This window comes from Lacerta agilis, chromosome 14 (assembly GCF_009819535.1).
Source record: "Lacerta agilis isolate rLacAgi1 chromosome 14, rLacAgi1.pri, whole genome shotgun sequence".
In the NCBI taxonomy this organism is placed as follows: Eukaryota; Metazoa; Chordata; class Lepidosauria; order Squamata; family Lacertidae; genus Lacerta; species Lacerta agilis.
This window is the reverse complement of record NC_046325.1, coordinates 45,421,300-45,444,658: the sequence shown is the minus strand read 5'-3', so window position 1 is coordinate 45,444,658 and position 23,359 is coordinate 45,421,300. Positions and strand designations below refer to the sequence as shown.

The following is a 23,359-nucleotide window of genomic DNA, read 5'->3' as shown; positions in this document are numbered from 1 at the left end:
TTGGGACTACAACTCCCATCATCCCTAGCTAAGAGGACCAGCAGTCAGGGATGATGGGAACTGCAGTCCCAAAACAGCTGGAGGGCCACGTTTGGGGATGCCTGGTCTATGTTTTGGTAACACATTGCCGCAAAGTGTTTCACAGGGCTGCCTCTGAAGGCAGCTCAGAAACTTCAGTTGGTGCTGAACTCGGCAGCTAGATTGCTCACTGGGGCAGCATTTTGAGCATATATTGCCAATTCTGACCCAGCTACACTGGCTGCCAATTAGTTTCCAGGCCCAATTTAAAATGCTGGATTCGACCTATAAAGCCTTGAATGGCTCAGAGCCCCAATGTATGTGTTTAAACTGACCTGGATCCTGTGTTCACCTCCACGTGTGTCTCCTCCATGAAAGGTCCTGTGAGTGGCAACATGAGAGAGGGTCTTTTCTGGGGTGGCCCATTTGTGGAATTCTCTCCCTGGGGAGGCTCATTTGGCACCTTCAAGAGACACCTTTAGGTGCCAGGCAAACGCATTCCTCTATAACCAAGCCTTTGACTCAATTAAAAAAATCTGTGGCCTTTTAAACAATGCGTGTATGTGTGAACGAGGTACTGTTTTCATTTGTAACTATGTTATGCATTTGTGTGGTTTTATATTGTATACCACACTGTAATCCTTGGATGATGGGGGTATAGAAATGTAGTAAATAATCATAATATTTGTAGTTCTACATTTTTCTGGCCATACAATCAAGATCACTTCATCTCCAATAACATACACAAATTAAAAGACAATTCAATACAATTCTGACATGTCCAATGCAAATAATTCAATGCTTGGAGACCATAACAAATTTTAATGTGCATTTTTTTTTTTTACAGAGTAAACAGAGGGGCGCATTGCCATCTGCAAGGGCTCAGACCAGTGAAAAGTGATTGCATGAATTACAAAATCTCACATAGCACTGAATTACAAATTAAAATGAATGCGTTGTTGGAAAGGAAACAGAGATGTCATTTGGTGGCACCACACTGAGATAATACTCAAACTGGCTTGCAGGATGGACCACAGAATGTCTATTCTGAAGTTATATCACACATACTGTAAGCAATTTACAGAATTTAAGTTAGGTTTGCATATACAGGAGTTGCAAAATTAGAGGAAAACACATCAAAATAGAGAACACACACAAATAAAAGATGTATTTATAGAAACCTTCAAGTGCTCCCCAGTGGTTGGCGAGGGCCAGCAGCTGCCACCATCAAACAGGAAAGAAAGCAAGAAACAGTAATGGGAGAGGGAAAATCAAATGAAAGAAGATAGGATGCGCAGGAGAAGTTCCAACACTTTCTTCCGTCTCGTCCAGAAACATATAGTCCTCTTGTACAGTGAGCAGCTTTGAATTCTTGTCAGATTTGCTGCCTAGAACAAAAAGCACTTTCAACACAAGGCTGTGTTGTTTTAGATCTTGCAGGCCGGGCAAGTTTTGGGTTGGGATTTCGGAAAGGGGAAATTTGAACTCTGCTTCCTTTCTGCGTAGAGTGGTGCTTGTCCAAGTATAAGAACAAATGTTCAGTTGGATGATGCTAAAAATTTCTAGGCAACCCCTGAAGAGTCAAGGGAATTCGATGCTTCTCTTCCTTGAATCAAAAAGGAGAGGGGAGGAAGTGGAAGAAAACGTTGTCGTCAAAGTTGAACAATGTTCTGTTACAGCACTCCAGATCCCCTCAAAGAAAAGACCAGTGGTACATTCCAAAGAAAGTAAGACTTGAAGAAAATTCTTTTTTTAACATTTTGTTTTTTGTGTGTGTGTGTGTCCTGAAGAAGGTGCTCCTTTTGTGTAGAGAATTAGAGTACATTGGGTGCAGAGAGGTGGTTGGAAGTTAGGGTCAACTTTGCTGTCCGCTCCGTAGGTTTTACAGGCGATTTGCTCTTTGCTTTAAGAAGAGAAAGTGATATTGGAAAAAGTCAGCACTTTTTAGATTAAAGCAAAGCACCCTTCACAAAGCCACAAACAAGAAGCAGGACAGAAAGTCCATGGCTTGTAGCTATCCTCGCACCTGCGGAAGAAGTTATAAGATATTCGCTCATCTTGCAGATTTCCAATGCTCCTTTATAAGGCTGTTTAAACACATACATTTTTTTTTTAATATACTTAATTAGCTGGCCAGCTTGGCTCTTGTGCCCATGACTGTCTTGGCATGCACTGCAAATATAACAACACATACAAAATATTTCAGTCCCATGGAAGTTCTTTGCTTAGTTTTCTCGTACGCCTCTCTCTATCTCAATGATGCAATCCAATTGCCACATGGCAAAAGGAACAAACTGAAAATACCTTCCGCTTCAAAGCATTTCTTTCTTTCTTTCTTTTTTTAACACAAAACATATGTAACATCATGGATAAAGCAATCCCCTCCCGGCTAGAAAACACTTCCTGCAGAAATTAAGCAGGCAGAGCTGTGCAGATTGTGACCCATCAAACCGAACACAGTCCAGGAGTGATGTGTTGTGACTGTGCTTATCATAGAAGGCTTATCCAGCCCCTTGTGAGACAACACCCACAGCTGGTGGGTTGTGTCTGGCTACGTGAAAAACAAGCTGTGCAGTCCTGTGCTAAAGAGTCTGTAAAAAAAAAAAAAAAAGCATTGCATCGGACAAAAAGGATATGTTCAAAAATATATGTAGCATATTTCCCCCCTAAATGCTTATTACCTAAAGGACCACCTCTCCTGGTATGTCCCGTGTAGGACCTTAAGATCCTCAAATAATAATATTTTGGAGGTCCTGAGCAACAAAGATGCTAGGTTGGCCTCAACTAGGGCCAAGGCTTTCTCGGTATTGGCACCGACTTGGTGGAACAGTCTATCACAAGAGACCAGGGCCCTGTGGGATTTGGCATCTTTCCGCAGGGCCTGCAAGATGGAGCTGTTCCACCTGGCTTTTGGGTTGGTTTCTGTTTGATAGTTATGCTTCGTTCCTTTATTGGTGGGCTATTTGAAAATGAGACTGCAGTTTTAATTTTGAATTTTTAAATTTGTATTTTAATCTGTATTTTAAATTGATTGTTTTTATGTTTTTGCTGTGATTTTAATTGGTGTTAGCTGCTCTGAGCCCGGTTTTTGGCTGGGAAGGGCGGGGTATAAATAAAAGTTATTATTAATTATTATTATTATTATTATTACTATTATTTCAGGTTAGGCGCTTTCCCCTCTCATTAAAAACAATAATTAAAATACTGGGAGTGGGGCAGAGCTCACTAGTGGAAAATTTGCCTTCTGTGCAGAAGGTCCAGATTCAATTCTTGACATCCAAAAATGATCTTGGGTGGCCAAAACAGGGAAGACTTCCAGCTGCCCAAGGCTGCAGAGAGCTGCCACCAGCCAGTCCCTATGCAAATGGCTAGACTTGGTATTAAAGGTAAAGGTAAAGGGACCCCTGACCATCAGGTCCAGTCGTGTCCGACTCTGGGGTTGCGGCGCTCATCTCGCTCTATAGGCCGAGGGAGCCAGCGTTTGTCCGCAGACAGCTTCCGGGTCATGTGGCCAGCATGACAAAGCCACTTCTGGCGAACCAGAGCAGCACACGGAAACGCCGTTTACCTTCCCGCTAGAGCAGTCCCTATTTATCTACTTGCACTATGACGTGCTTTCGAACTGCTAGGTGGGCAGGAGCTGGGACCGAGCAACGGGAGCTCACCCCGTGGCAGGGATTCGAACCGCCGACCTTCTGATCAGCAAGCCCTAGACTCTGTGGTTTAACCCACAGCGCCACCTTGGTCCCCCCAGACTTGGTATTAGGTTGCTACAAATGTTTATAAAAACAAAATGGTGCTATGGCACAGATAGCTGACTACTATGCACTGTCACACGGCTAGTAAACTGTGTTCAGTTAGAGTCCAAACCAGACGTGTACTTAAATCCAGTGAAAACCTATGGGTTTAAGCGTGCCTAACTAAGCTTTGGACTGGATTAATGCCGGTGACATCTGAGAGCCTGCTCTTTTATGTACAGTATTATAAAATTAGCATGGGCTAGCTCAATGAAACATTAACAGGTGTGACTTGGGGACTGCAATGTGCAGAACATTTCTTTGATCACAAAAGTATGCATGTTAGTATGATACTATCACTATAAAGCACAATGAAATAACAGAATAACAAATATTAAAAGGTTCGTACAAAGCGAAGTGAGGAAGAATGTGCTAAATCTATTTCTTTCTTCTTCTTCTCTTTTTTATTACTTTGATGATATGGCTGTGACCCAAAAGATTGTGAACACGTGGACTTTTGCAGAAATTAATTAATGTGTGTATACTACATAAGGAAGAGGGGAAGTGGGACTGTATTTCATTGTATCATTGACTCCACCCTGATACCATGAATTTTGATTGTGATGCCCTCTCCACCCACAATATCCACACGTTGAACACAATATTCGCCAACGGGTGCCTACTCAAGCTCAGCTGGGCTAAATGCATGGAGACGCTACTCTAATTGGGAGGTCCAAATGTGTGGCGCGCCTATGCAGGATAGCGCAGTCGGTAGAGCACAAGAGACTCTTAATCTCAGGGTTGTGGTTTCAAGTCCTAGGTTGGGGGAAAGATTCATGCACTGCAGGGGGTTAGACTAAATGACTCTTGTGGTCTCTTCCAACTATACAATTATATGATGCTGTGATTCTGTGTTCAGCGGCCATGCCTCAGAGCTGCTTCGCAGTTATCACAGTAAACATATAGACACCAAGAGAGTTTGGTGCCCCAGAAGTACAGTCCCATTCTCTCTTCTCCATGTGTGCCTTTCAAGTGTGAGCAACGTCTAAAAATGGACACTTTCTTGTAATTAGCTGTGACAGTTTTCATGGTCTCCTGCACTATGGCCTGTGTTCTTAGACATATTTGTCCCGAGGCTTGGGATTCCATTGGCCTTGAGAGGTTTAAAACACTTCAAGTGTATTGTTGAATGAAAGCAAAACAGCCTTTCCCCATGGAAATTTATAGTTTCAGAACTAAAAACTGGCACGTAAGGTCAAGACTGTGCATGGCAAGAATCAGGTATGCACCCAGGTTAGTGCCATACACATACACAGTTGTAGCAGATTTATTTGTTTTCAATTTATTCAGTTTCATTTTAAATCATGTTCGACAAGACATGTGCAAGTTAAAGCAGACCTGAATATGTAAATAAATTTAAAAGAAAAGGAACATTATCCCTTTCACATTTCTCATTGAAATGCCCAAGATGTAGCATAGGCCTCCATGAATTTCTAAAAAATAAAATAAAAATCTATTAAGTAGTGGGTGGACATAGCAGACGACACAGTGATTCTCCAAGCAGCTCTCTTTATTCCCAGGCTGGAACAGAACTGGACTGAAGGGCTCAGCCAGCCTGCTTACATATTACTCAGTAACATGCAACAGCAACAACTCTCTCTAGCTACCCAATCCGTGAATGGCACTCTCAATCCTTCATTTGCATGTGGACCTGAGTGAGAACTGCAGTCACGGTGGGCAGAGTGAAACTATATACAAAACACCCCTAGTGGCCTAGGGTGAGAAGTTCAATACATAACAAAATCTACTGGTAGAATATGAACCTTTAAAAAGAAAACATTTGCCCTATATTTTGGAAATATAGATCTAATCCCCTAGCGTCAGCAAAAGAGTCCAGGATTCAGGAGGCAATTCTGCTCTGCCTTGCATGGCCATATATTTCCATCTTCCTGTGACTTCAGTCATATTCTTACCTATCAGTTTTCCTCCTCACATACCAGTATTTCTCTTCCTGCTGTAAAATTACTCATCACCAACAACCTGAATTTTTGTAAAGAGTTTGGACCAAACTACACATGGTTTTCAATCAGTAGCTGTTACTGCTCTGCACCTCCACACCGTGTCTCCTGGTAGAAGGCCCACTCACACATGCTCCACCCGCCAAAGAAATGCATCACCAAAACAAGACCAAAGAGGATGCAAATTTGCACGTGGTGATTTATATGTCTAGCTGCAAATAAATAAATAATGCCTATAACCAAGGCTTTTTAAAACCGGAACTCGCCGGAACTCAGTTCCGGCACCTCTCAGATGGGCACCATTGCCATTATAAGAGAACAAGAAAGATGTTCATGGTGAGTTCCAGCACCGTTTTCCCCCCCTAGAAAACTAGCATTGGCTATTGTAATAAGATAGAGAGGTTGTGGGTCAGGCTTGAGCAGGCATCCCCAAACATTCGGCCCTCCAGATGTTTTGGACTACAATTCCCATCATCCCTGACCACTGGTCCTGTTAGCTAGGGATCATGGGAGTTGTAGGCCAAAACATCTGGAGGGCTTTAGTTTGGGGATGCCTGGGCTTGAGGAATCCTCTCCCTGCCCCCATGGCACCATGAGGCAGGGAGGAAACAAGAAAGTTCTTACGTATGATTTATTCAGTCATCACGGTCAAAGACAAAGAATTCCAGTCATTCCTCCATAATGGAGTTGCTCGCACTGAGCTCCTCCCCCTTCCCCCTCTCACAAAAACACCTGCTTCTATGGTGTCTGTCCATGGACAGTTGTCCCTGGGCTCTTTGTTCTTGCACCCTTTGGGGAGAAGGGGGGTTGGTTATGCTGTCCAGTGACATGTCAGCTAGCTGTCCTGCCTCCCCTCCTTCTTCTCCCAACACAGCATAACTCTGCTGTCCGCCTGTCTCTGAGCTGTTATCTTCCTCAAAGCCCTGCTGTAATCCAATGCTGCCTTCCCCTTCTCCTGCAGTGTCAGGAGAAGGAGGATGATCACCACTGCTGCTCCTCCTCCATCTCACCCTCTTGAGTCCAATCCTTGACATTGTGTGAACTGGAGCCCCATGTGCCTGGTAGCTAAGTCTGCTGCCCAAGTCCTAGCTCTCCCTTCTTCCAGTTTCCTATTTTTAAGCCAAACTTGGACCGAGCAGCCCTTTCAACAGAGGAGGGCTCCTCCAAGTTGAGGGCTGTTCTCTGAAATTCCTTCAAATGTCCTCTGTGCACAGTCACCCTACATCACCCTCAATGCTGCCCCACACCCTACAAGCAGGAGCCAATGAAGTCAAAGCGTGGAGGGGGGATACGCAACATGATGACATCACACCATGTGTCAGTTTTGAATAAACATTATTTGGGTGTATGGAGATGTCGGCAGCCTCCATGCATTAAAAGTAATGTGTGCTTTGCCCCTCAAAAAACATAGTTGAAAATCAAACGTGTAAATTCATGCAAAACAAACATAGTTGTCTGCAGTATACAGTATTAACTTGCATACATTATGCACTGGATTTTGGGTCCCCATTGTACAGAGTTTAGATTATGTCGGGAAATTATAGAGGGCTTAAGTCAATGCCAAAGATAGATTGCATTTTAATGATTGATTATTTGGGCCTTTTTCAAACATTACTATTGAAACTAGGCATGGGTAATTCTAGAAATACTGTTACAGGTGGGTAGCCGTGTTGGTCTGCCATAGTCGAAACAAAATAGGAAATTCTTTCCAGTAGCACCTTAGAGACCAACTGAGTTTGTTCTTGGTATGAGCTTTTCGTCGGTATCTGAAGAAGTGTGCTTGCACACGAAAGCTCATACCAAGAACAAACTCAGTTGGTCTCTAAGGTGCTACTGGAAAGAATTTCCTATTTTGTTTCTAGAAATACTGTCTGGCATTTAAACTGATTCAGTGAAATGTCCTTCATAAGGTATGTTGGATGAGAAAGGGAACCTGGGCTTGGCTTCCTTCCCTTTGTTGACACTGTGGTTGTCAGCTGGATGTTGTTGAAACGGGACTTGTTCGGTCTGATCCTATGCGTGCCTTTGTGAAACCGATTTGGAACACCCCCAGCACTAGGTCCTCTTTCAGTAGCTCAATGATTAATTATTCCTAAGGCAGCTGCAGTTGTTGAAATGGTTCATTTAACACATTGGAAATACTCTTCCTTTCCACCAGTTCATAGGAGTGAGAGACAACTAGGCACTTAGTCCACAAATGTACATAAAAGGAGAAACAAATAAGATTTTATTTTTATAAGCTGTAACAAATAAGAAGCTGGTGTCTATTTCTGGATAAGGCATTTGATTTAAGTGACTGCCAGGTGTGGGAAATGATTTTTGAAACAGCGTGGGTGCAAGCTTTGCATTATAGATAGAAGGAGACTTTCTTTGGCATTGCAATGCTTACAGTGGTCAATTTTGATGGGAAGACTTGGGTTCAAATCTCTGCTCATTTATGCAGCTCCTCAGCTTGCCATGAGCCATTCATTCCCACTCTGTCAGCCGGCCCCAGCTCATACAGTGGTTGGTGAGCATAAAGTGTAAAAGACCATGCACACCATCCTGAACTCCTTCAGGGAAGAATGAGATTTTAAAAAATGAAAAAGATGGGCAAGGCACTCTTTTTCAACCTTGCCCCCCACCCCATAAGTGATTTGAGGCATGAGGACAAAGAAGAAACTTGAGACATAAATATTTTTGAAGTAATGAATATGAAGCATTTGAATATCCTGACTATGAAGAGAGAGCGAAAATAAGGAAGGTGGGTGCTGAACTGCCCCTACCATAATTCATTATGGGCTGGGGATGAGAAGCAACCCTTCTTGCCATCTGTCTTTGTCCAGACTACCTACTCTGTGGGTTAACTGAGAAGTTGAAGTTGCCTTCGCTAGGAGACGCCAGGTTACAGGGAACCAGGCAGAGGGCCTTCTTGGTAGTGTAACCCGCCCTGTGGAACACCCTTCCACCAGAAGTAAAAGAGAAAAACAACTACCAGACTTTTAGAAGACATTTGAAGGCAGCCCTGTTTAGGGAAGCTTTTAATGTTTAACAGACTATTGCATTTTAATATTTCGTTGGAAGCTGCCCAGAGTGGCTGGGGAAACCCAGCCAGATGGAAGGGGTATAAATTATTATTATTATTATTATTATTATTATTATTATTATTATTTGGAGAGGGGGTGCACATACAGTTTACCTGCTGCAGAATTGCAGCTTTTCAGGCTGCTGCCAGCGACTCCCACTGCCGGTTGCCCAGGAACGTACAGAGATAAGGAATGTTCTTAATGTCCGCTTTTTATTCAGTATTTACAGAGAGAGGCTTTAGAACCCAGCCTCTCGGATAATGGCACTGTCCCGAGTGAATCTGCTCCCCCCCCCCGTCTCTCCCACGTCCTCATTCTTCAAGCACAATGTCTCTACTACAGATGCTGAGAAGTACCCTCTGTCTTTGAGCTCTTTGCTCTCCTACTTTCAATGCCCACCGGGTTCTGGGAGAGGGAGGGTCTGGAATGCTTTGTAAAGACACTGAATCTGTCAGCTGTCTCTCCCCTGGTGCTTCTTCATCCTCCTCCTCCTCCCCTCCCATTATTTCCCAACTTTCCCCCTCATCTGCCTTTGAGCTGTGACCTTCCTCAACCCCCTGTTGTAATTCTGAACTGTCTTCCTCTTCTCCAGAAGGGTCAGGCTGGGGAGGTGGTCTCCACCATTCCTCCTCTGCCCAGCCTCTGACATAGCCAACCATATTGTCTCTACTGTCCTATGTTAGGTGGGCATGTCTTTTAACCTTAAGGGAGTAGCTGTCAATCTTCCTTGGCCTCATCTGCTCTCAGTACCATTTAATCTAGCCAGCTGCAGAAACCCATATGATTTTATATTGGTATAAGTGGATAATGTATACACAAGGCTACAATTTGAGCATAAAACCAGAGAACGTTTGATGGTCTTTTGCATGGGTTTTGAAAATGATGCTGATTTTCTGCTATTCCCATCCCGAATTAATTGGAAACTGATTCTCAGTGTTTTGTTGTGATTCCTCTCAGCGCCCCATTTCTTCTTCACCTGCATTCTTCTTCCTGCCCTCGTTTTCCCATACTGCCCCTGGATCTTTTTCAATGACATCTCAATGTCATGTCTGACATGGATGGCCATGAAAAAAACGAACAAGCATTCCTACAGCAAGCAGGATTCAACAGCAGTCTCAGCAAATGAAGCTGAGGAGCGTTGCGGCAAATAAAGAAATATTCCAGCCCTTAAAAAATGTCTTCGGTGCCTGAAGAGAGTCGCTATTAACACACGGAGGAGTCAGTCATATTGGAAAGGCAGCGCACAGTGTGTCTGTGCTGGAAACTTCTCTGCATCTGGCCGGCATTATTGTGGAGGGATTTTAAATCTTTTTTCATTCCCTGCCTGAGAAAATAATATTAGCTGCATTATAATTAAAGGGGGGGGGGAATACAATAGCAACACAGAGCCTTGATGGTTATGAGACCTTTTCATTACTTGCAGAAATGTGAGTGAGGTTTCAAATCATAACTTAATTACACCCACTCCTCTCCTCCCACATTCCTGATTGCTACCTTTTCTGATACAGAACAATGCCCTTCCCAGCTTGAGGCCTCAGAGAGCTGTATCAACTGTCAATAGTACTTTGCATTATTATTTTTCCACCGCTGTTTGTTCCCCTTAGCTGCTGCTGCTGCTTCTCCTCTGAGCATTTCCCCTCTTCTTTCTCTGCCTCACGTTCCTCGGTTTAATTTAGTGACACAGCTGTTCACTTCAATTCACTGTAGCAACCCGTGTGTGTGTGTGCTTTTTAACGAACATCTACAGTAAAAAGCAACTCCTCCCTTCTAAGAGGGTATCTGCTCTGTACCCACAAACTCTCCTTGCCATTAAAAGGGAGCGGGCAAGTCACATGGAAGTCTTCATACTCAACCCTACAGGGGATTTCTCCGTCCCATCTGACATGAAAATTCAAGAGGACGTTTATCCCCTTCACAACCTCTAGTTCCACCTAGTTGGGAAATGAGAACAATCAGATTTCCCTCTGTGTAAGTGATAAATATCTGGATTCCCTCTTCCTAACTGGCCAGCCCCTCCTGCAGAACATTTTTCAGCACACTTTGTCCCTCTCTTGAAACTGGATTGCGTGTTTCCTGGAGATATTTGTAAGTTATGTTGGTTATCTTAGATAGGTGCTTTCTTTCTTAATCTAAAGCTTTCCTCCATTTTCTTGCACAGGTGTTTTTTTTAAAATAATAATTCTTTTGTTTAGCCTGAGTTGGTTACATTTATGTATAGCCACAAAATTTGGTCTACTCACATGGCCTCACCACCATTTCAACCATGTTCTAAGCTTTCAGAGACAGGTCCTGGGTACAAGGGTGGAGATAATATGCCACCCTGTGCCAGGCTATCTGATGCCCTCCCCGCAGCCCTAGTGGCTTAAGCTGGGCTTTGGGAAGGAGGCACAAGGCTCTGGCAGGGTCCTAGAGCCCTCCTACCTCCTTCCCCAAACATGATAAGCACTTGCCTGGCTGTAGGACCCTGTCAGAGCTCTCACATCTCCTTCGTGAAGCTAGGCAAGCCCTAGCTGGTCTTTGAGAAGGTGCCCTCCTTGGCTGCACCACTCGCATTGCCCTAAATCCTCCTCTGCAGGGAACTGCATATTAGACGGCTGTTGGCTGTAACATAGTTTCAAAGCGCATTTCTTCCTTTTTTAGCTCACTATAAATATTGCAAGTCTGAAACTCCTTCTAGACATGAATAGGTTTAGACATGAATAGGTTTAAAAAGAAAGTGGTGGTGGAAAGACCAGGAGCAAATAAACCCAAATAACACCTTACCGTCAATCATACTTGGCAAGATTGAGATCAGGGAGTTGCCCTTTACAGCATCCATGATGCCAGACATAGCATTGTGAGGACATTGAAAAGGATACAAGGGCAGTGTGGGAAAATGAGGCCAAGAACGGTGAGGGTGAAGAAGAAGGAAAAGGGCACCGAGAGGAAAAACCTTGCAACAATAGATGTGAGAACTTTTCCTTTTCTGAAGCATTAAAGAAAATGAGGGGTATTTTCTTTTTCATAAGAAGGTCAGCTGTAACCTAGTTTCATGCACATATTATAGCCCTATGTAATATAAGTGCCCAGGGGGTTCTTGCAGCTGCTCCCACAAAAATTCTCACTTATGCGGCACATTTTCTTCTTATACTGCAAATGGGGTTGAACACTTTGGATGTTCTTTTCATTGCAGCATTAACACGTGTACCAGGATGTTTTTCAAACAAAAATGGGAAGCAGAATTAATTTCCTTCTACTATTACTATTACTATTAATTAGATTTGTTTCTTACATACTGCATTCGTGCTTGTTTTTCCAGCTGCACAGCCAGGGAGAGGAAGGTACTACAGAAGGTCACAACCACAGCCCGAAAAATTATTGGTCATCCTTTCCCATCTTTGGAAAAACTATACAGTTCCTGTTGCCTTAAAAAAAGTAAACAATATTTTACAGGATCCATCTCATCCCGGATATAGTCTTTTTGCACAAGTGCCTTCAGGCAACAGATATAGAACCATTAGATCAAGAACAAATAGATTGAAGAATAGTTCCTACCCCAGAGCTATAACCATCTTAAATGCTGTAACCAGATAATATGACCTTGGAGAGTTGTGATGGGTGGGTGTGTATGTATGTGCATGTGTGGCTGACAATGGTTTTTTTTTTTTTGTCTTGTTTTTATGGGATGGCATCCAATTTCGTTGCACTTGTACAACGTTGTACTTGTACAGTGACAATAAAAAAACCTTATCTTATCTTATTTACATATAGCCCTTCATCAAAAGATCGCAGGGCTGTTCACAGGATAAAAATACCAGATAAAAACACAGATAAATGGTTAAAACAAAAACTATGAAACAATAGCCCCCCTCCCACAAACACATTTAAAAATATGTTGAATATTAATCAGCCAAAGGCCAGGTTGAAGAGGAACATTTTTGCCTGGTGCCTAATTCTGAAACAAACACCTTACTACTCAGGTTTGGCTAGAAAATCTAACTACTAGTGTTTGTATTCTATTATGTTAAAGAGTTGAGTTCTAAATTGAAACTAGTTCAAATCCAAGCCTTCTTGTCCTCTGCCTTTTGGTCCAAAGATTGATGGGCAAAATGTGATTACTGTGGGTGTCAGGGGCAGTATTCTGCAAAGGCACTGATGCCACGTTGTTGTTGTTGTTGTTGTTGTTGTTGTTGTTGTTGTTGTTGTTGTTGTACCTAGGTTGTGCATTTGTTTTTGCTAACTTATTTATTGTCTGAAATTGCATGTGCTGGTAACCACCATTAGAAATCTTGAACAGTCTGGGCTTTGTGTCCATTAGCATGTATTTACTTATATGAAAGTAAATTTCATTGAACTCATGCATGGAATCTCACTTTTAGAGACTACCTTCTCTTCTGTCATCTTCTCTGTTTGCTAAGGTAATCTCAGAATGACTTGCACAAGGTTTGCTGCTCAAGGGAGTCCTCTCGGAGGGTATCTGAATCTCAGCCTTTTCTGTGATGGTGCCCAAATTATGGAACATCTACTTCTGCTTCATTGACTACGCAAAAGCATTTGACTGTGTCGACCACAGCAAGCTATGGCATGTTCTTAAAGAAATGGGAGTGCCTGATCACCTCATCTGTCTCCTGAGAAGTGGGACAAGAAGCTACTGTTAGAACTGGATATGGAATAACTGATTGGTTCAAAATTGGGAAAGGAGTACGACAAGGCTGTATATTGTCTCCCTGCTTATTTAACTTATATGCAGAATTCATCATGGGAAAGGCTGGACTGGATGAATCCCAAGCCGGAATTAAGATCGCTGGAAGAAATATCAAAAACCTCAGATATGCAGATGACACAACCTTGATGGCAGAAAGTGAGAAGGAATTAAAGAACCTTTTAATGAGGGTGAAAGAGGAGAGCGCAAAATATGGTCTGAAGCTCAACATCAAAAAAACTAAGATCATGGCCACTGGTCCCATCACCTCCTGGCAAATAGAAGGGGAAGAAATAGAGCCAGTGAGAGATTTTACTTTCTTGGGTTCCATGATCACTGCAGATCCCAGTCACAAAATTAAAAGACGCCTGCTTCTTGGGAGAAAAGTGATGACAAACCTAGACAGCATCTTAAAAAGCAGAGACATCAGCTTGCCGACAAAGGTTCATATAGTTAAAGCTATGGTTTTCCCAGTAGTGATGTATGGAAGTGAGAGCTGGACCATAAAGAAGGCTGAATTGATGCTTTTGAATTATGGTGCTGGAAGAGACTCTTGAGAGTCCCATGGACTGCAATAAGATCAAACCTATCCATTCTTAAGGAAATCAGTCCTGAGTGCTCACTGGAAGGACAGATCCTGTAGCTGAGGCTCCAATACTTTGGCCACCTCATGAGAAGAGAAGACTCCCTGGAAAAGGCCCTGATGTTGGGAAAGATTGAGGGCACGAGGAGAAGGGGACGACAGAGGACGAGATGGTTGGACAGTGTTCTCCAAGCTACCCACATGAGTCTGACCAAACTGCGGGAGGCAGTGGAAGACAGGAGTGCCTGGCGTGCTCTGGTCCTTGGGGTCACAAAGAGTCGGACACGACTAAACAACAAATCCTCCTGGGAGCATTCAGAAACGGTCCAAAAGAGCTTCAGAGAAGGGCAACCCCAATAATCAAAGGGATGGAGCAATTTCCTTATCAGGAAAGGTTACAATATTTGGGTTTTTGTTTTTGTTTTAATTTAGAGAAAAGCTGAGTAAGACCAAAAGTCCAGAGGTAGCATTATTATCAATTTACAGTGGAGTGAAAGTGGGGTGAAAGTTTTGCAGGCTGTGAAGGACTTGCTCACAAATTTATTGACAGCCGCACAAATTATGATAGCTAGGAAGTGGAAGGGGCAAGCAGAATATAAAATGGAAGAATCTTATAAAGAGGCGTGGGATATAGCTATTAATGATAAAGGAACATGTGCCATTAAGGTAAGATGGGGAATATGCAGGAGAAATGGTTTTGAGGAGATATGGAGGGTGTTTGTAGAATTTGTACTGTTAAAACGGAAAGGGCTCAAACCATCACAAGAGGCGATGCATTTCCGGGGATTCACCTGGCATTGCGACACCGAACTCCCCCCCCCCGTATTTTGGGTGTCTGCTTGGGCCTTGCTCTGGCCTTCGGTTGGTCGCCTGTTTTCGAACAGGGGCTGGATAGGAATTTTTCCCATTTGCCAAATTGGCGCTGGCCATTTGGTTTTCATCTGCCTCTTAGCAATCGTCAAAACTTTTGTAAGATTTGGCCATTAGGCATTGGCTTATTGTGATGTGGCCGAGGGGAGGTGCAGCCATCACCTGCCCCTCCAGGTACAAGGGTATTCCGGTAAAGGAATCTGCGGGTCTGGGTCTCATCCGAAGTCCACTTGAAGGGCTAGGGCCATGCCAGCACCCAGCGGGAAACCTAGGGTGAGCTACAGTTGGTTGCCATCGATGAAGCTCCCTTGTTTGGTTGTTTACCCTTCCAGACTTCCTGCAATCTGAAGAAGTGTGCATGCACACAAAAGCTCATACCAAGAACAAACTCAGTTGGTCTCTAAGGTGCTACTGGAAATAATTTCCTATTTTGTTTCCTATTTTGTTTCGAGGCAGGAGTCAGATATAGTTATTGCCAATGCCGAAGCCGATATCACTCACATTTCTGTAATCAATAACGTTGTGGCCTAAATTTTTGTCCACTAACCTTAAACTAAAATTCTGTGTCAGTGTGTATTTATTTATTTATCCTTGGGTTTGCGCCGGGGTCTTGACGCACAAATACACATGTTAGTCACTTATGGGGCATAAATGTGCCACAGCCCATCACTGGCTCCTCCTCCATGCGCTTGTTTGTACAGAAAGCCCAGAAAGCGAGCTCATACTCACTTGTGTGGGCTCTGCATCATCCAAATAACCACACAACCCCATGCCCCACTTGTGTGCAGCTCCTACACATAATAAGCAAGAGCTCATGTATCAGGCTTTCTGTGCTGACGTCTGTGGGCAGCACACAGTTTAAAGAAGAAGACCTGATGTCAGGGGCAAAGCTAAAAGCTTAGACCCATCTCACTCTGCACACTGTTATACACAAAGCTTCAGTTGCCATGAGAACTGGGTCTACCACCTACACACGAGTGTTCTAAATGCAGCCACCACAATTGCCAGCATGGCAGTGAAGTGCTGTCACCACCAAAAAAAAAACGTTTGTTGTGGTTGCATGTCACTGGCCCTAGGGATGATTACCTTGCGTGCCAACCAATTGCATTTGACCTGGGCTAAGAATCTGTGTCTCGGCATTCCCGGCAATTGTCAACCTCTTTCTTGAAAAAGAAGAAGTGTGACTTGGAATAACATGAGGCCACTTAAAGCCCATTCCTGTTGAATTGATGGTCTTACAAATGAGAACAAAAGTGATAAGTGATGACGCAAAACCAAACGCTTTCTGATTTAACATGATTTCCCAATTGCCAAATTGGCACTGGCCATTTGGTTTTCGCCTGCCTCTTAGCAATCGTCAAAACTTTTGTAAGATTTGGCCATTAGGCATTGGCTTATTGTGATGTGGCCGAGGGGAGGTGCAGACATCACCTGCCCCTCCAGGTAACAAGGGTATTCCGGTAAAGGAATCCGCGGGTCTGGGTCTCGTCCGAAGTTCACTTGAGGGGCTAGGGCCATGCCAGGACCCAGCGGTAACCCCAGGGTGAGCTTCAGTTGGTTGCCATCGACGAAGCTCCCTTGTTTGGTTGTTTACCCTTCCAGACTTCCTGCAAGTCGGGCAGGAGTCAGATATAATTATTGCCAATGCCTAGCCAATACCACTCACATTGCTGTAATCAATAAAGTTGTGGCCTAAATTTTTGCCCACTAACCTTAAACTAAAATTCTGTGTCAGTGTGTATTTATTTATCCTTGAGGGTGCGCCGGGGATTTAACATGCTTTCTGATTGAACATGTAGGAGACTTTCTGATTTAACATGTAGGAGACTTGTATTCAGCCTTCTTAAACTGTGTGAGATTTGTTAAATTCCTCTGGTGTGAGGATGGATATTTTCATGAGAAAGTGGGTGGAGACCATATGAGAAATAATAATAATAATAATAATAATAATAATAATAATAATAATAATAATAATTTATTTGTACCCCGCCCATCTGGCTGGGTCTCCCCGGCCACTCTGGGCGGCTTCCAACAAATATTAAAATAAAATACAAAGTCACAGATAAAAAACTTCCCTAAACAGGGCTGCCTTCAGGTATTTTCTAAATGTCAGGTAGTTGTTTATATCTCTGACCCCTGATGGGAGGGCGTTCCACAGGGAAGGCGCCACTACCAAGAAGGCCCTCTGCCTGGTTCCCTGTAGCTTTGCTTCTCGCAATGAGGGAACCACCAGAAGGCCCTCAGCGCTGGATCTCAGTGTCTGGGCTGAACAGTAGGGGTGGAGACACTCCTTCAGGTATACAGGACCGAGGCCGTTTAGGGCTTTAAAGGTCAGCACCAACACTTTGAATTGTGCTCGGAAACGTACTGGGAGACAATGTAGATCTCTCAGGACTGGTGTTATGTGGTCCCGGCGGCCACTCCTAGTCACCAGTCTAGCTGCTGCATTCTGGATTAATTTCAGCTTCCGGGTCACCTTGAAAGGTAGCCCCACGTAGAGCACATTGCAGTAGTCCAAACTGGAGATAACTAGAGCATGCACCACTCTGGCGAGCCAGTCTGCGGTCAAGTAGGGTTTCACCCCGCGTACCAGATGGAGCTGGTAGACAGCCGCCCTGGACACAGAATTAACCTGCGCTTCCATGGACAGCTGTGAGTCCAAAATGCGAAAGAGTTCATGAACAAGCTTACAGCTTATCAAAAATGTGTGTTTGTATGTGTGTGTATCTCATCATTGCCTGGACTGCTTACAAGCATTATATCTACTGGTAATCTTCCACTGACTAACTAGGGCCATGGTTTTATTAACTTGATTATAGCAAGATTTCCAGTTCTAACATGTTAAACTCAGGAGCCACCTAGTGACTCAAGTTGCCTAGCGGCTCACTGTTCAACTATTGAGAGAGTCTTCCCTGCTACACTTAACCTCACTCAGGACTCATAGTTCCAGGTAGCTGAAATAGGGCAGGTGGGTGAATGTCTACAGCCTTCTTTGTGAATACCACATCCTGAAGTAACAAGTTTTGGGAATCCTGATTCTCCCAACCACCTTAAAGGTGTTTCCAGATGCACACTGGATTTTTCCTTGATCAATTAATTAACTTCTAAATAGAAATGCCCCCCACCAGTTTTTTTACACAAAGATGGCATCACCCCCCACCCCACAAGCACACACGATGTGGAGTATGCAGGAAAAAAACCCCCAAACCCAGTGTGCACTAAGCAACTCTGGTTGATTTTCTTGTTTGACGGGCAAAACAAAAATCCTAATTGGCCCCTGGGGTGACCACCTAGTCCAGAGGTAGGGAATCATTTTCACCTTGAGAGCTGCATGTCCACACGGGCAAACTTCTGGGGCCCACCTGCCAGTAGTAGGTAGAGCAATCAGCAAAATGTTGGTGGCCGAAGTCAGCGGGACAAAGGATGTACCTCATTGTACACAAAAGTCTGGAAGTTTCTACAGCCCCCAGACCTACCCAGGCTCGGCCCACTGATGAGGCAGGCTGAGGTGCCCACTTTGGGTAGTGGAAGCCCAAGAGGCAGAGCCCGCCTCACCTCCGCCGCCTGCTCCACCAACTCCACTGGCACTGGAGAAGCAATGCAGAAGTGGTTTGTGCTCCCCGCCACTGATCTAAGTCTCATACTGCAGCCAAAAGATGGGTGGGTGCTATAAAGCTGTGTAGAGGCTTGGCTTGGAGGGCAGAGGCTTATTTAGACTCAAAAGCCTTGCCCCCCTCCAGCAATGGTGCAATGTGCACTGCCAACCATGCATCTAACATTGTAACATGCCTCTCTTCCATCCAGGGCACCAATAAGTCACCCACCACAATCTGCACTGGGCAGATGAGCATGCTGATAAATGTTGCCATTTCAAAAATCAGTCATAGTCTTTGTACCGTTTTCCCTCCCTGCATCACAATATATTTGCTACCCGAGTTAGGAAGAGAGCAGAGAGAATTGTAGCAGATCCTTTACATCCCGGTCATCATCTGCTTGATTTACTTCCATCTGGACGTCGCTACAGGACTTCATATACAAAATCGGCCAGGCACAAGAATAGTTTTTTCCCTTGTGCCATTAAATTGTTAAATTCATAGTTGCATAGCTAAAATATGGGTGGGGTTTCTTTGCTTCTTTGTATTGTGAGAGGAACAGTGTCTGTATGTTTGCATTGCAATGTAGCCGAAACAAATTCCAAGTATGTTGGAAAATGTACTTGGCCAATAATAAATTATTCCTATTCCTATTCCTAATAAACAACAACAACAACAACAACAACAACAACAACAACAACAACAACAACGGGATATTTGAAATTTCCTGCATTTTTCCAATTCCCCCAACTCAATAAATAAAGTTGCATGTTAAATGTGAAATGTTTACCATCCAAACTGCTGGAAATTCCAAAAAGTTGCTTAAGATTATTATTATATTTTGCTTTTCTTAATTGCTTAGATTTTGGCAGGCTTCGTCTATGAAACTTCCTAAGCTGCCAACTGTGAAACGCTGTCAGATGCTAATTACCAATGAACTTTGTCAGATAAAAGTTGCCATTATATGCCAACTATTAAATATAGTCAAATATATTATACCAGTGGCCTGGGTTCTTGGAAGCACATAAGAAGTTTTACAGTGAGAAGATCCATAGCAATGGTGGAAAAACTTTCTCAAGAGAGGAAGTTCCTCATCAGTCATTTTCTTCTGCAATGCACAGCCACAGGTGACTCTTGCGCAACATTCTTGAAGTGGGCATACATGGTGTCCATTACCTAAGCAGACCACCTTAAAACATCCCCCAGAAATCTCTGCAATGTGTTGGGGTTCTGTGATATATCCTTGTGGATGAGCTACCAGTATTGCAAAATATTATTTTAGAATCTTCAGAGGAAATGAGTGCAGGAAGGGGAAAGTCGATCCAACCAGCTCCTAAATCCCCTCCTCCCTCTTTGCAGACCATCTCTTATAGGTAGGTGAGGTTGTTAAGGAATGCAGTTAATAGGTTAATTCCATTAAAGAGGAGAGAGCTTATTCCTGAGATGCAACTGGCTGAATCTGGTGACTTCCTTATCAGTGCTACTGGGCAGACTAGGCATGCAATTTTGTGTTAAAAGGCATCAGATTATAATGTTGGTGGTGGGTCACTATAAGGAAGGAGTGGGTCATTGCAGAACTGTGAAGTTACCTGAACTCTTTGAGAAGAGCTCATTTGGGAGGAAGACTTGGACAATTGCCAGGCTTCAGGAATCAGGGAACTCTAAGCAGTAGCAGGACTCTGTGCAAATTGACTTAGAACTTGCACGTGGACTTTGTTCAGCAAGGAAATTGAAGTATAGAAGCCCCTCTGACACCAGAGAGAGAAAAGCCTTTGTGTAACCTTTTTATATAGTGGGAAAATACAGGGTGTGTGTTTTGTGTCAATTTAAACAACTCTGCTTAAGACAACAACTGTTTCACACCGGCGAGCTTAACTGCTTTACTGAAGCTTCTACGCTGCACACAGAGAGAGCAAAATTCACAGGTGTCGAAGATAAACTCACACGCCAACAGAGGCTGATCACCTATCAGCCACCTGATGTCACAGTGATGTCAGGTGATGGACACATGCCAATATTTGAAGGGGTGTGACTGTAACTGTAATCAGTTACAAAATTCCTTTGAAGATGGAATTTCGGTGCCACTTGACACTGGGAGCGCACCTTGAAAGAAGCTTCAAAGTCTCTGGCAAAGGCGGAAGTGCTCTGTTTAAAAACATGGAGTGAAGCAGCTGCCTTGGGTGGCATAATCCTGCAGGGTGGCACTGCGTCTTGCCAAAGGTCACTGCCATGTGACCCCAGTAAGCATGGCTTAAGGCAGGAGACAGCATCTACCTGTTTCACCTCACATGGCCAGGGCCGGATTTAGGTTTGATGAGGCCCTAAGCTACTGAAGGTAATAGGGCCCTTTATACAGGTGAATCTCGGAAAATTAGAATATCGTGGAAAGGTTCATTTCTTTCAGCTTAAAAGGTGAAACTAACATATGAGATAGACTCATGACATGCAAAGCGAGATATGTCAAACCTTTATTTGTTATAATTGCGATGATTATGGCGTACAGCTGATGAGAACCCCAAATTAACATTTTCAGCTTTGGGGTTTTCATCAGCTGTACGCCATAATCATCACAATGATAACAAATAAAGGCTTGGCATATCTTGCTTTGCATGTCATGAGTCTATCTCATATATTAAACTCCAGTAGCTAATGAAAACAATTGCTTACATAAATGGACTTTTCCACCATATTCTAATTTTTCGAGTTTCACCTGTATGTCCAGCTGTCCTATGTCCACAACAAATTCTTACTGTTTTTGTTTGTTTGTTTGTTGAATATATGGTATATGGTAATTTATGGACCTAATAGGTATCTAAAGCCATTTGCACATAACAAAATATGTATTTTATCAAAGTAATTGTTGAACTGAAATACAATTAAGAAGAAGTATATTGATAGTAAAATACTTTTTTATTTTTTTTGGGGGGGGGGCAAGAGAGTGGGGCCCTAAGCTATAGCTTGTTTAGCTTAAATGTAAATCCGGCATGGCACATGGTAAAACAAGAAAGGCCTCCCCTGGTCCCCAGTGATTCCCCCTGAAGTCACTGATAGTTCCTTTGTAGCTGTCTCTATAGTTACCAGACACATGTGACTTCTTTTTTTTGGGGGGGGGGAGGAATTGAAACCCCCCACCAAGCTTAATTAGGCCTGCAGTCCAGGTGTTCCTCACCCTTGTTTAATGCCTAACATCTATTTCAGTTTGGTGGGGCAAGTTGTCAAGGAAATCTGGATAAAAACTGATATCAAAATGTGAAGTGGAGAATTTTGTGTCCTTCACTTGCTGAAAAGACAGCACAGCGATGGAAGCCTCAGCACTCTAGATACAAGCGCAGTCATTTCCCTCTGTCACAGTAGCCTGGAGGTAAAAATGAAATAGGCTCGCTATCTTTTGTCAGTTCTCTGACAAAAAGCACCTAGAGTAAGTTCAAACAAAGCAAAGAAAGCCGGGTTTTGTCTTAATCTCTCCAAGAGAACTGGAACCGGACAAGAGAATGAGATAGGAGCCTTTGAATGCACTGTAATTTACATCCAGAGGTGGGATTCTCTAGAGTTCTGCTGAAATCTGTGTGGCTGTTTCAGTTCAGTTGTCAATCTTTTCCTCAGCGCTTTCTAGGCATGAGGTGAAAATAAACAAATAAACAGTGTATCCCCTTTCCCCAGTTGTCTGAATGATAGGGTGGTGTGGGCACAACTCTCAGCTCGCTCTTGAGCTTGGGTAGGCAAACTAAGGCCTGGGGGCCAGATCCAGCCCAATCGCCTTCAAAATCTGGCCCGCGGACAGTCTGGGAATCAGTGTGTTTTTACTTGAGTAGAATGTGTAATGCAGCTAAATAACATGGAAGAGGTGGTAACTCTGAACAGCCTGTCCATTTGGATTAGGTTTTCCTTTAGAATGAAATGTACTTTGTGATGTATTAACTGCATTCAAGAGCAGATGCTACATTTTATTAAAGCTGAATCAAAACTACACGGCTTTTCATAAATATTTTCCACCAAATCTTTTTTTTTAACTTCTTAAGCTAAAAGATATTTAGCGCAGCCCTATATTTTATCCTCCTCTGCCCAACACCCAAATAAAGCATTTTGTAGTTCACAGTTGCATAACTATTTGTAAAAATGCATTATTATGTATATTCTGCCTCTTTATCAGTGGCGGAGGAACCCTCTGCACCCCCTGGGGTGGGGCACGGAGGCACCCCCCTGGGGTGGGGCGTCATGATGTCTTGACGCACGTCAGGATGGGCTGCGCATGCAGGGAAATGCCGCGCATGCGCAGTCCATCAGCCCGGCAATGCTGCTCCCGTGACAACCGCGCGGGCGGCGGCTTGTGGGCTGCCCCGTCCGTGCTGCTTTAAGGACGGGGCAGGACCACGAGCCGCCACTTGCTCGGCGATTCGCTCAGTCGCCACAGGAGCAGCGGTGCCGACTCGGATGCACTGTGCATGCCCAGAATTTCTGGGCATGCACAGTGCATCCCGCCCAGCGCCGCTGCTCCTGCAGGGACTGGGGGAGCTGCCGGATAAGCGGTGGCTTGTGGGGCTGCCCCAGCCGTCCATGAAGCAGCACGGACAGGATGCCGGGCGGCGGGGAGTGGCAGGAGGGGCCGTCAAGTGTCACCCCCCTCCCCTGTAACCCAGGGCGGAGTGCCCCCTACGCACCACCCTTCCTACGCCACTGCTCTTTATGCAAGAGGGATACAAGGACGACAACTCAAAATACCACACAACTGAATAGTTCTCCTTTACACGTCCCACAGAAACATAAGGTAGAGCTACACAAAAACTTAAATAAAGG

At 43.9% G+C, this 23,359-nt stretch overlaps 1 protein-coding gene across 4 annotated transcripts in view; it reads right to left on the bottom strand.

The window, feature by feature from the left end:
• Positions 1 to 825: 825 nt before the first annotated feature.
• Positions 826 to 23,359, bottom strand: part of VSTM2A (V-set and transmembrane domain containing 2A) — a 41,458-nt gene continuing 18,924 nt past the window's right edge. Inside the window, exon 5 of one of the 4 annotated variants that reach the window (XM_033170322.1) lies at positions 826 to 1,624. In XM_033170322.1, the coding sequence (XP_033026213.1) occupies positions 1,581 to 1,624 (44 nt within the window). In that variant the 3' untranslated portion in view covers positions 826 to 1,580. Of the gene's footprint in view, positions 1,625 to 1,786; positions 2,045 to 2,134; positions 2,191 to 23,359 lie in introns of those variants that run through there. The other 3 variants (XM_033170320.1, XM_033170319.1, XM_033170321.1) reach the window with 3 other exon arrangements.